Here is an 11,229-nt window from a genome sequence, read left to right as displayed (position 1 = left end):
CTTCCTCCTCCTCCTCCTTCTCTTTTCTTCATGTTCTTTCTGTTCCTGCTCCTTCTCCTCTTCTCTTCTCTTCCTCCTCCTCTCCCCTTCTCTTTTTTTCCTCTTCCTCTTCTTTTACAGTTCCTTCTCCTCCTCCTCCTCCTCCTCCTCCTCCTCCTCCTCCTCCTCCTCTTCCTCCCCACCTCCTTTTTCCTCCCCTCTCCTCCTTCTTCCTCCATCTCCTCCTCCTCCTTCTCCTCCTCCTCTTCCTCCATCTCCTCCTTCTCCTCCTCCTCTTCCTCTTCATCCTCCTCCTTGTCTTCCTCCCCCACCTCCTTTTTCCTCTCTCTCCTCCTTCTTCCTCCATCTCCTCCTCCTCCTCCCTCTCCTCCTCCTCTTCCTCCATCTCTTCCTCCTCCTCCTCTTCTTCCTCTTCCCTTGAGGATGACCACAAGGTTGGCTCTCCAAGCGATGCTTATCTCACTCGAGTGTGACGTGATGTGGGCGTTCGAGTGTGGGCGTAGGAGAGTGGGTGACGATGGAGGGTGAAGGATGAAGGGTGATTAAACCGATTTAGGGTGAAGGGTGAGGGTGGAGGTTGAGGGTGAGAGGGTGGAGGGAGGGGGAGGGAGGAGGAAGAATTTTTATCCGCTTTTTTTTTCAGGGGGGGGAAATTTTGTTTGGTTGTGCTTTCTTCTTCTTCCTCTCCTTCTCCTCCTCCTCTTCCTCCTCCTCCTCCTCCTCCTCCTCCTCATTTTTTCTTCTCTTTGTTGTATCTTTATGCTTCTCTCCTCCTCTTATCGTCCGTTTTTTTCTTTCTTTTTTCCACCCTTTTATCTTTCTTTATTTTTATTCGCTTTTTTTACATTTCTACCGAGGGAGAGATGACGAAGAAAACGTGATCAGATAATTATTTTGTTGTCTTGATTAGCATATAAATCAAAGGGGGGGTGAGGGTGGGAGGGGGAGGTTACCTAATAATAGTCATAATAATGTGATTGTAATATACGATGGTGATGATGGTGGTGATTATGATGATGGTGATGAGATGGTGGCGATGTTGATGGTGATGGTTGATTGTAATGGTGATGGTGGTGGTGGTGATAAAGATGATGGTGGTGACGTTAGAATGATGGTGATGACGATTGTTGATGATGATGTTAATAACGATGATGACGATGGTGATGATGATGAGGTTATTACTCCTGGTGATACTAATGACGTTGAGGTTATTGCACATAAAATGATGATGATAATGTTGAGGCTGTTGCTAAATGGTGATGACAGTGATTGTGATGAGAAAATTATTGATAATTGTGATCATAATAGCAGTGACGACTATTTTTTTAGAAATTATCCAAATGATGATAATGATGGTATGATGGTATAAACAATATTGATAATGATATAAAAGGTGATATTTGGTGATTTTGATAATAATAACATTATAATGACATGGTGATACTGATGATGATTATGATGATAATGATAATGATATTGATAGTATTGATAGTAGCAGTGAGTGTTGTTGTAATGATGATAATTGTAATAACAATAATAGTAATAAGTATAGTTATAAAGATATGATTATTTTTTCTGTAATAATTTTTATTGTGAGAATTATTATTCAGTTATGCGCTTGAACATTCGTAATTGCTTTGTGAGGAAATTAATGTTTTGTATTTATTTAATTTTCCTTTTTTTATTATTATTCTGTATGTGCTAATTGGAAGTCAATAAGGAAAGACAAAAGAACGAAAGCAAGAGACGGAGAGAGGACAGAAGGGAGAGAGCGGGGAAGGAAAAGGAAAGAAAGGAGGGGAGAGAAGGGATGGAAAGGGGGATGAAGAGACGAAGGATGGGAGAAATGAGGGTGGAAAAGAGAGGAGTGAAAGAAAAAAAAATGAAAAGGGAGTGAGAGAGAAAGGAAAGAACGGATGTTTCCAGAAAGGGATAGAGGGAGTCTAAAGAGGAGAGAAGAGAGGAGAAAAAAGTAAAAAGAAAGATTTTTAGAGGAAAGAGAAAAAGAAAGAATGGAGAGGGAGAGCAAAGAGAAGAGAAGGCGAACGAGAGAGAGAGAGAGAGAGAGAGAGAGAGAGAGAGAGAGAGAGAGAGAGAGAGAGAGAGAGAGAAAGAAAGAAAGAAAGAGAGAGAGAGAGAGAGAGAGAGAGAGAGAGAGAGAGAGAGAGAGAGAGAGAGAGAGAGAGAGAGAGAGAAAGAGAAAGAAAGAGAGAGTGAAAGAAAGAGAGAGAGAGTGAAAGAAAGAGAAAGAGAGAGAAAGAAAGAGAGAGAGAGAGCGAAAGAAAGAGAGAGAGAGAGGAAAAAGAGAGAGAGAGAGGAAAGAAGAGTGAGAGAGAGTAAAGAAAGAGAGAGAGAGGAAAGAAAGAGAGAGAGAGGAAAGAAAGAGAGAGAGAGGAAAGAAAGAGAGAGAGAGGAAAGAAAGAGAGAGAGAGGAAAGAAAGAGAGAGAGAGAGGAAAGAAAGAGAGAGAGAGAGGAAAGAAAGAGAGAGAGAGAGGAAAGAAAGAGAGAGAGAGAGAGGGAAAGAAAGAGAGAAAGAGAGAGAGATAGAGAGAGGGAAAGAAAGAGAGAGAGAGAGGGAAAGAAAGAGAGAGAGAGAGGGAAAGAAAGAGAGAGAGAGAGGGAAAGAAAGAGAGAGAGAGAGGGAAAGAAAGAGAGAGAGAGAGGGAAAGAAAGAGAGAGAGAGAGGGGGAAAGAAAGAGAGAGAGAGAGGGAAAGAAAGAGAGAGAGAGAGGGAAAGAAAGAGAGAGAGAGAGGGAAAGAAAGAGAGAGAGAGAGGGAGAGAGAGAGAGAGAGAGAGAGAGAGAGAGAGAGAGAGAGAGAGAGAGAGAGAGAGAGGATGGATGATAGCAAGGAGGAAAGGAGGGAAACGGAGATAGAGACGGAGAGAGAGGGGAGGAGGGAAAGGGGGGGGGTCAGAGGAAGATCAAGGAGTGAGGTCACCTCGCATAGTTTCACGATGATCACCTAACATGTGATGGTGATTGCAATAACGAGGAACTCTCACGACTAGTTTTCTTGTGGTTTTGTGTTGGTGTTTTTTGTTTGTTGTTATTTTTATTGTTGTTGTTTGTTTGTTGTTATTTTATTATTGTTGTTGTTGCTTGTTTGTTGTTGTTGTTATTGTTGTTGCTGTTGTTGTTGCTCTATTTCTCTTGTTTCGCCTATTTCTGTGTTTCTAATTTCTGTGTAATTTGCTTTTTCAATTTTATTTGCTCCTTTATTTATTATCATTTTTTTCTCGGGCTTATTTTTCTCTCTTGTATCACTTGTTTTGTTTTTTTTTTTCGACTGAGTTTTTTTTCTTTCTTTTCCCTGTTTTGCATTTCAATCCCCTTTCGTTCTTTGCTTTCTGTTATCGAGGATTTTTCTCTCTTTCTTTCGTATTTTTTTCATTCTCTCTCTCTCCTTCTTCTTCTCTTCTCTTCTCTTCTCTTCTCTTCTCTTCTCTTCTGTTCTGTTCTCTTCTCTTCCCTTCTCTTCTCTTCTCTTCTCTTCTCTTCTCTTCTCTTCTCTTCTCTTCTTCTCTTCTCTCTTCTCTCTCTGTCTCTCTCTCTCTCTCTCTCTCTCTCTCTCTCTCTCTCTCTCTCTCTCTCTCTCTCTCTCTCTCTCTCTCTCTCTCTCTCTCTCTCTCTCTCTCTCTCTATTTCCTTCCTTCTATTAAAATCTTTCTTTCCCCTTTTTCCTTCTTCCCTTCTTTCTTTCTCTTTCTCTCTTTCTTTCCTTCTTTCAAATATTTTCCCTCTCTCTCTCTTTCGTTATTTGTTAAGCGGTCTCATAATATTTTTTTTTTTCGTTTTAATTTCTTGATTATTTTTCTCTTTCTTTCTTTCGTTATTTGTGAAGCAGTCGGTTGGTTACATTTTTAAATTTTATTTATATATATATATTTTTTTTTAATTTTTACTCTTTCTTTCTTTTGTGTTCTCTTCATATTTATCTGTTTTGTTTTCAGTTTGATTTGTGTTGTTAGTCGTCTCCCGGAATAAATTATTCGGGAATTATTTTGCAATAGATATTATTATGCTAATGACTTCTCTCGCTTAATGGATGGCTTGCTTTTAGATTCGTTCTTTATTCATGATTTTTATCATTTATATTCCGGCTGTCATAAATCGAATAATTAATTAGGAAGACAATGGCAAGGGTATATTGTGGTGGTGTTTTGGCCTTTTTGTTTTTGTGTATATTTTGTGTTTTTTTTATTTATTCATATTTTTTGTTTTGTGGGTTTTTTATATTTTTGTTTTTTGTTTTGTTTTGCGGGTTTTTTTTTGGGGGGGGTATTTTTTGTTTTTTGTTTTGTTTTGTGGGTTTTTTATTTTTTGTGTTTTGTTTTGTTTGTGGGTTTTTTATTTTTTGTTTTTTTTGTTTTGTTTTGTGGGTTTATTTTTTGTTTTTTGTTTTGTTTTGTGGGTTTTTATTTTTTTGTTTTTTGTTTTGTTTTGTGGGTTTCTTATTTTTTGTTTTTTGTTTTGTTTTGTGGGTTTTTTATTTTATTTATATTTATTTTGTTTGTTTGTTTGTTTTTGTGGGTTTTTATTTTTTTTCGTCTTGTGTTTTTTTTTGTATTTTGTTGTTTTGCTTTTTAATTTTTTGTTTTTTTTTGTTTTTTGTTTTTTGTTTTGTTCTGTGTTTTTTTTTATTTTTTGTTTTGTGTGTGTTTTTGTTTTTTTAAATTTTGTTTCGTTTTGTGGTATTTATTTTTTTTGTTTTTTTATTTTTTTGTTTTGTTTTGTGGGTTTTTTATTTTTTGTTTTTGTTTTGTTTTTTGTTGGTTATTTTATTTTATTATTATTATTATTATTATTATTATTATTATTATTATTATTATTATTATTATTATTATTTGTCCGTGTGTTTTTTTATTGGTATGTACTGATTTTTTTCATTTTATTTTTTATTTCTTTATTTTTAATGTGGCTTTGTTTGGTAAAGTTGATGTTTTTTCTTGCTTTACTTTTTAAATTCATGATCATTGTTTTATTTTTTCTTTCTTTTCTATCATTCCTTTAAGTTTATGTAATCGAAAAAATAATTTTTCTCTGTTTTTAACCTTGTTTTTTTTTTCTAAAAGCTGCGTTTTTTTGTTTCTTTTTCTTTCACTTTATGAGCATTTCACTGGTAGTTCGTTTTTTCTGTTTTGTTTTTGTTATTTTTACATTTTAAACTGTTGACCCTCAACCCCCTCTATCCTCTCCCCTCTTCCCCTCAACCCCTCCCCTTTCCCCTAACCCCGCTCCTCTCTCCCCTTTCCCTCTCTCCCTTCTCCCTCTCCCCTCTCCCTCTCCCCTCTCTAGCGTTGTTTTTTTAATATTCATCATCTTTATTCTTTATTTCTGATTTTTTTATGTAATCAAAAAATCGCATCTCTCTCTCTCTCTCTCGATTTTCAGCCCTTTAAAGAAGGAATTTAAGTTTGTTTACTTTCAATTCTCAGCTACGCCTTCGCCCCCCCCCCCTCTAATCCTTCCTCCCTCTCCCCTCCCACCCTTCTCCTTCGACCACGTGACCTCTCGTATCTCTTTGGACCACGTGACCCCTCCCCCCACCTCGCCCTCCTAATCCTTTCTCCTCCCTTCCCTCCTCCGAACACGTGACCCCCTCCCCTCTTCCCCTCCCCCTTTCGCCCCTCCTAATCATACTCCTCCCTTCCCCCTCTGTGTACCACGTGATCCCTCCCCCCCTCTCGCCTTCCTAATTTTCCCTCCGTCTCCCCCCCCTCCGATCACGTGACTCCTCCCCCTCATTGTACCACGTGTCCCCCTCCCTCTCCCCCCTTCGACCACGTGGACCCCTCCCCCTCCTCCGACCACGTGACCCTCTCCCCCCTCCCCTCTTCCCTGTTCCTGCGTAGTCGCCTCAGCCTCTGTCTCCTCCTCCCCCCGAGAGCAAAGCAAAAGCATCCTAATCGGCCTTTATCTTTGTTGTTATCTCGGACGTGACTCCGCGACAGGCACTCGGGGCACGGGCGCTCGGAGGGGTCAACGCCCCCCTTTATCCCCTCTCTGCTTCGCTCCGTGTCTTGTCCTTGTTTCTCTCTCTCTCTCTCTCTTTTTCGTCTTTCTTGCGCTTTTTATCTCTATCTTTCTCTTTCTCGCTCTTTTTATCTCTCTCTTTCTCGCGCTTTTTATCTCTCTCTCTCTCTCTCTCTCTCTCTCTCTGTCTCTCTCTCTCTCTCTGTCTCGTCTTTCTCTCTCTGTCTCGTCTCTCTGTCTGTCTCGTCTCTCTCTCTCTGTCTCGTCTCTCCCTCCCTCTTCTCTTTTTATCGCTTTTTTCTCTTTCATTGTTCTTTCTCATTTTCTCTCCCTTTCCCAATTACATCTTCCTCTCCTTCAATCCCCCCTATTCTCTCTCTTCCCTCTCCATCTTTCCTCCGTTTCCCTCCCTTACTCCCTCACATGTGTTGCCAACGCGTGTTCGTTCGTGCGTGTGCGGATGTCAGAATGTTGTTTATCGGCGCAGGTGCACGTGTACTTCCCTTATCATATGGTATAGCTTTTGGGATTTTATGTTTCCTGTTTTATCATTTGATTGGCAGATGGACAGGTGATAGATGATCGTGATTTAGATTTCATCTTTTCTCTCTTTTTTTCTTTCTCTTTCTCTCTTTTTCTTTTTCTTTCTATTTTTCTTTCTTTTTTCTCTCATTTCCCGTTCTCACTCTCTCTCTCTCTCTTTCTCTCTCTCTCTCTCTCTCTCTCTCTCTCTCTCTCTCTCTCTCTCTCTCTCTCTCTCTCTCTCTCTCTCTCTCTCTCTCTCTCTCTCTCTCTCTCTCTCAGATGAACAGGAGGTAGATGATACTGAAATTTATTATTATCATGGAGTATATTAAATAAAAGCGGTGGAAATGTACAGGTTAATGAAAAGGGGAAGGAGTAAATGAAAGATGTGGTATAGGTGAATCATTCGAGTAAGATATGAAAATATATAAGATAAATGGATAAATGAGTTGATAGATGGATAGAATGTGGATAAATGAGTTGATGAATAGATATGATATGGATAATCAGTTGAAGAATAGATAGAATATGGATAATCTGTTGAAGAATAGATAGAATATGGATAATCAGTTGAAGAATAGATAGAATATGAATAAACGAGTGGATAGATGGATAGAATGTGGATGAATGAGTTGATGAAATATGGATATGAATATGAATATGGATAAATGAGTTGATAAGTAGATAGAATATAAGTGAATGAAAAGAATAGAAAGCAGAAAATGAATAGAATATGGATAACTGAGTTGATAAATATATAGAATATGGATAGACGAGTTGACGAATAGATATATTATCGATAAAAGAGATGACAAATGGATAGAATATAGGTGAATGAATAGAATAAAAAGCAGAAAATGAAAAAAATGAATAGAATATGGATAAATGAATACAATATGGATAGACGAGTTGACGAAGAGATATATTATACATAAATGAGATGACAAATGGATAGAATATAGGTGAACGAAGAGAATAGAAAGCAGAAAGCGAAGAGTTGCGTCACCGCGGGCGCTTCCGACCCACGTGGCGGTGCCAAAGCGGGCGGGCGGCGAAGTGGTGTGAACTGGATCGGGTGTGGGTTTGGGGTCGTGTCTGATGCATGTGGTTTGTTGTTGTTGTTGTTGTTATTGTTGTTGTCAATAATGATAATGATAATGATATCGGTGATGATGGTAGTAATGATAATGATAATAATAAGGATGATGATGGTAGTAATGATAATGATAATAATAATAATTTTAGTAATAATAATGATGGTAATTATGATAATGATGATGGTGATAATAACACTAATGATAATAGTAAAAATAATATGAATTATAATAATGATAATAGTAATAGCAATAATGATGATAGTAATGACAATAATGGTTATAGTAATGGCAATAATGATGATAGTAATGGCAATAATGATGATAGTAATAATGATAAAAATAGTAATAATGATATTAATAGCAGCATTGATAATGATAGTAATATCGATAAAAACAACTACAACAACATATTTGCCGTTTTCGCACTACTAAAAATATGCGACTTCCCCGTGGAATTCGGCGTGGGAGGGCGGGCGTGCGAGTGGGCGTGGCGAATAGTCCCTTGGCCACGCCCTCCCCCCCTCCCTCCCCCTCTTCCTCCTCCTCCTCCCTCGTGACAGCTCGCTCGTGACTCGGAATCTTTGTCGGAGGGCGGGTTCGGTGGGGTTGGCGAGGGGTTGGAATCTCCTCTCTCTCTTCTCTTTTTCTTCCTCTTCTCTTCTCACTATTTCTTTCTATTTCTATTCTCTTTCTCTTTCTCTTCTCGCTATTTCTCTTTCCTTCTCTTTCTCTTTCTCTTCTCTTTCTCTTCTCTTCTCTTCTCTTTCTCTTTCTCTTTCTCTTCTCTTTCTCTTTCTCTTCTCTCTCTCTCGGAATCTTCTGGAAGATTCTGCCTTTCTCTCTCTTTCTTTACTCTCTTTCTCTTCTCTTCTCTACTCTCTCTCTCGGAATCTTCTGGAAGATTCTGCCTTTCTCTCTCTTTCTTTACTCTCTTTCTCTTCTCTTCTCTTCTCTTCCCTTCTGTTCTCGTCTCTCTCTTTCTCTTATCTCTTCTCTTCTCTTCTCTCTCTTCTCTTCTTCTGAATCTTCTCTGAATCTTCTCTTCTCTTCTCTTCTCTTCTCTGAATCTTCTTCTCTGAATCTTCTTCTTCTCTTCTCTTCTTCTTCTCTGAATCTTCTCTTCTTCTTCTCTTCTCTTCTCTTCTCTTCTCTTCTCTTCTCTTCTCTTCTCTTCTCTTCTCTCTTCTCTCTTCTCTTCTCTCTCTCTCTCTCTGAATCTTCTCTTCTCTGAATCTTCTCGATCGGGACTTCAAGGGGATTGGAATGTTTGGCGGGTCTGTCGGTCTTGGTGTCTCTTGTTGTCTGTCTGTCTGTTTCTCGTTCTCTCTTTTTTTCTCTTTCTTTGTCTGTTTGTCTGTCTATCTTTGTGTGTGTGTGTGTGTCTCTGTGTCTTTTTCTCTCTCTCTTTCTTGTCTCCCTTCCCTCCCTTCTCTCTCTCTTTCTGTGTTATATTTTTGTTGCTGTTGGTATTGTTATTAATATCGGCTTTGCTTTCATTATTCTTTCATCATTGCTATCTATTATTATTTATATTCCTATTATTGTACCTATCGATATTATTGTTGTTGCTATTACTGTTGTTGTTGTTATTATTATTGTTATTATCATTATTGTTATTATTATTATTATTATTATTATTATTATTATTATTATTATTGTTATTATTATTTATCTTTTACTAACATACAGATTGTAATTAAGTGTGAATGGTTGTTATTCAGTCTCAACCATCCATGTTCAAATAGTGTTCAGCCCGTCCCACTCCCTCGTTATTCAGTCTTATACTCCATGTTCACTTTGTTCATCTTGTTTTGTTGGTCATGAACGCCTTGTTCATCTTGTTGAACTGTTCATTTTGTTCTCTGATTCACCCTCCCATAATTTTTGCCAGTTCATCGACCTGCGTCTTTCACCCTCTCGCCTGTTCATTTCTTTTATCCCTTCCCCTGTTCATCATCATTCCTCTCTTTCCTTCCCCCTTCCCTGTTCATCCTTGTTCGCATTACATGTTGTTTTATTCATGGTTTCTGTTTATTCCTCGGTTGTTTTCATTTCTTGTTTTATTCATGGGGTTGTGTTCGCTTCTCAATGCGGTTTGGGGGGGAGGGAAGGAGGGGAAGAGGGGGAGGGGAGGGTAGAGAGAGAGGGGAAAAGGGGAAGGATTTGCGGTTGTCCTGTAGGAATCGGGGTTTATGGGCAGGATGAATCCTCTCCCTCCTCCTCCCCCCCCCCCTCTCTCTCTCTCTCTCTCTCTCTCTCTCTCTCTCTCTCTCTCTTTCTCTCTCTCTCTCATTATATCTGTGTATGTCAGTCTTTAGCTCCACCACTCTCTTTTTATATCTCTCCTCTCCCTTCCTCCCTCCTTTGTTCTTCTCTCTCTCTCTCTCTACGTCTCTCCCTCCCTCCTTCCTCTCTCTTCCTCTTTCCCTCCTCCTTTGTGCTTGCGTCTCCGTCGACTCGTCTGCACGTATCACCTGCGATACCCTCTCCCCCCCACCCCCCCTCCTCCCCCATAAATTAGCGACCTTAATGGAATCTTCTTTTCAGTGGCGGTGTATTGCCTGCTTTGCAAATGGCCTGATTGTGCAATGTCGTTATCTCGTCTCTATGTATCGGATGCGTGTTGGATGTTCCGGCGATAATTGTAATTGATGTTGGTATTGTTGGGCGCTGGTTTATTTGCATATCATTCTGCGTCTGGCTCCGGGTTTTTTTTTTTGCATCTGGCCGCACTTAATGGCGTTCGTTATTTCGCTGGGTGTTTTAATGAGCTGCTTGTTGGGGGATGTGCTTAATGAGAGGGCAGGATTTGAAACTATATTTGTGTGTGTGTGTGAGAGGGAGAGGGAGAGGGAGAGGGAGAGGAGGGAGAGGAGAAGAGGAAGAGAGGGAGGAGAGGAGAGGAGAGGAGGAGAGGAGAGGGAGAGGAGAGGAGAGGGAGAGAGAGGAGAGGGGAGGAAGGAGAGGGAGAGGGAGAGGGAGAGGGAGAGGGAGAGAGAGAGAGAGAGAGAGAGAGAGAGAGAGAGAGAGAGAGAGAGAGAGAGAGAGAGAGAGAGAGAGAGAGAGAGAGAGAGAGAGAGAGCAAGTGTTTGTATTATATATGTATATATATTTGGATGTATGTATGTTGTATGTATGTACAGGGTTTGCACTCACATAGACACACATAATGCTTGTTTTGCTTGAGATTTGCTAAATCACCAGCAATGAAAAGGAGTCAAAGTATAGTGACCACGGCCGCCGCATGACGCCACACGATCGCTGTTTCGTTTCGGTATTGGTCTCTAGTAGTCGAGTGTACTACGAAAATGCCAGAGGAAGTCAGGTGGAGTCCCTAAGAGAGTCGACTTCAACTGAGAAATACGGAGGTGGAGTCCCTAAGAGAGTCGACTTCAACTTCGATTTAGCAACTCCTGCAACAGCAAAGGCGCCAAGGTGCATGGACTCTTTCCTTCGCCTTGGATTCCATCGGTGACGTGGAGAAGGGGACCTGCAGCTCTTCCTCATTGCCCTTGCCCGGGCCAGCCAAGTGACGACTGTACAGATTGGCGGTGTGATTTTAGGAAAAAAAATGTTGTAGCGCCAACAAATAATAAAAATGATAAAAGAGAAGAAAAGTATAGATTTAAAA

At 39.9% G+C, this 11,229-nt stretch overlaps 1 protein-coding gene across 1 annotated transcript in view; it reads left to right on the top strand.

Moving 5' to 3' along the window:
* Window positions 1–423: 423 nt before the first annotated feature.
* LOC138860489 (mucin-6-like) overlaps window positions 424–11,229 on the top strand; it is a 20,874-nt gene continuing 10,068 nt past the window's right edge. The window contains exons 1-2 of the mRNA XM_070118066.1: window positions 424–524; window positions 10,803–11,033. Coding sequence (XP_069974167.1) covers window positions 424–524; window positions 10,803–11,033 — 332 coding nt within the window. The remainder of the gene's footprint in view (window positions 525–10,802; window positions 11,034–11,229) is intronic.

This window comes from Penaeus vannamei, chromosome 41 (assembly GCF_042767895.1).
Source record: "Penaeus vannamei isolate JL-2024 chromosome 41, ASM4276789v1, whole genome shotgun sequence".
NCBI classification, from domain to species: domain Eukaryota; kingdom Metazoa; phylum Arthropoda; class Malacostraca; order Decapoda; family Penaeidae; genus Penaeus; species Penaeus vannamei.
The sequence above is the reverse complement of the archived record's forward strand: the minus strand, read 5'-3'. Positions and strand labels throughout refer to the sequence as shown.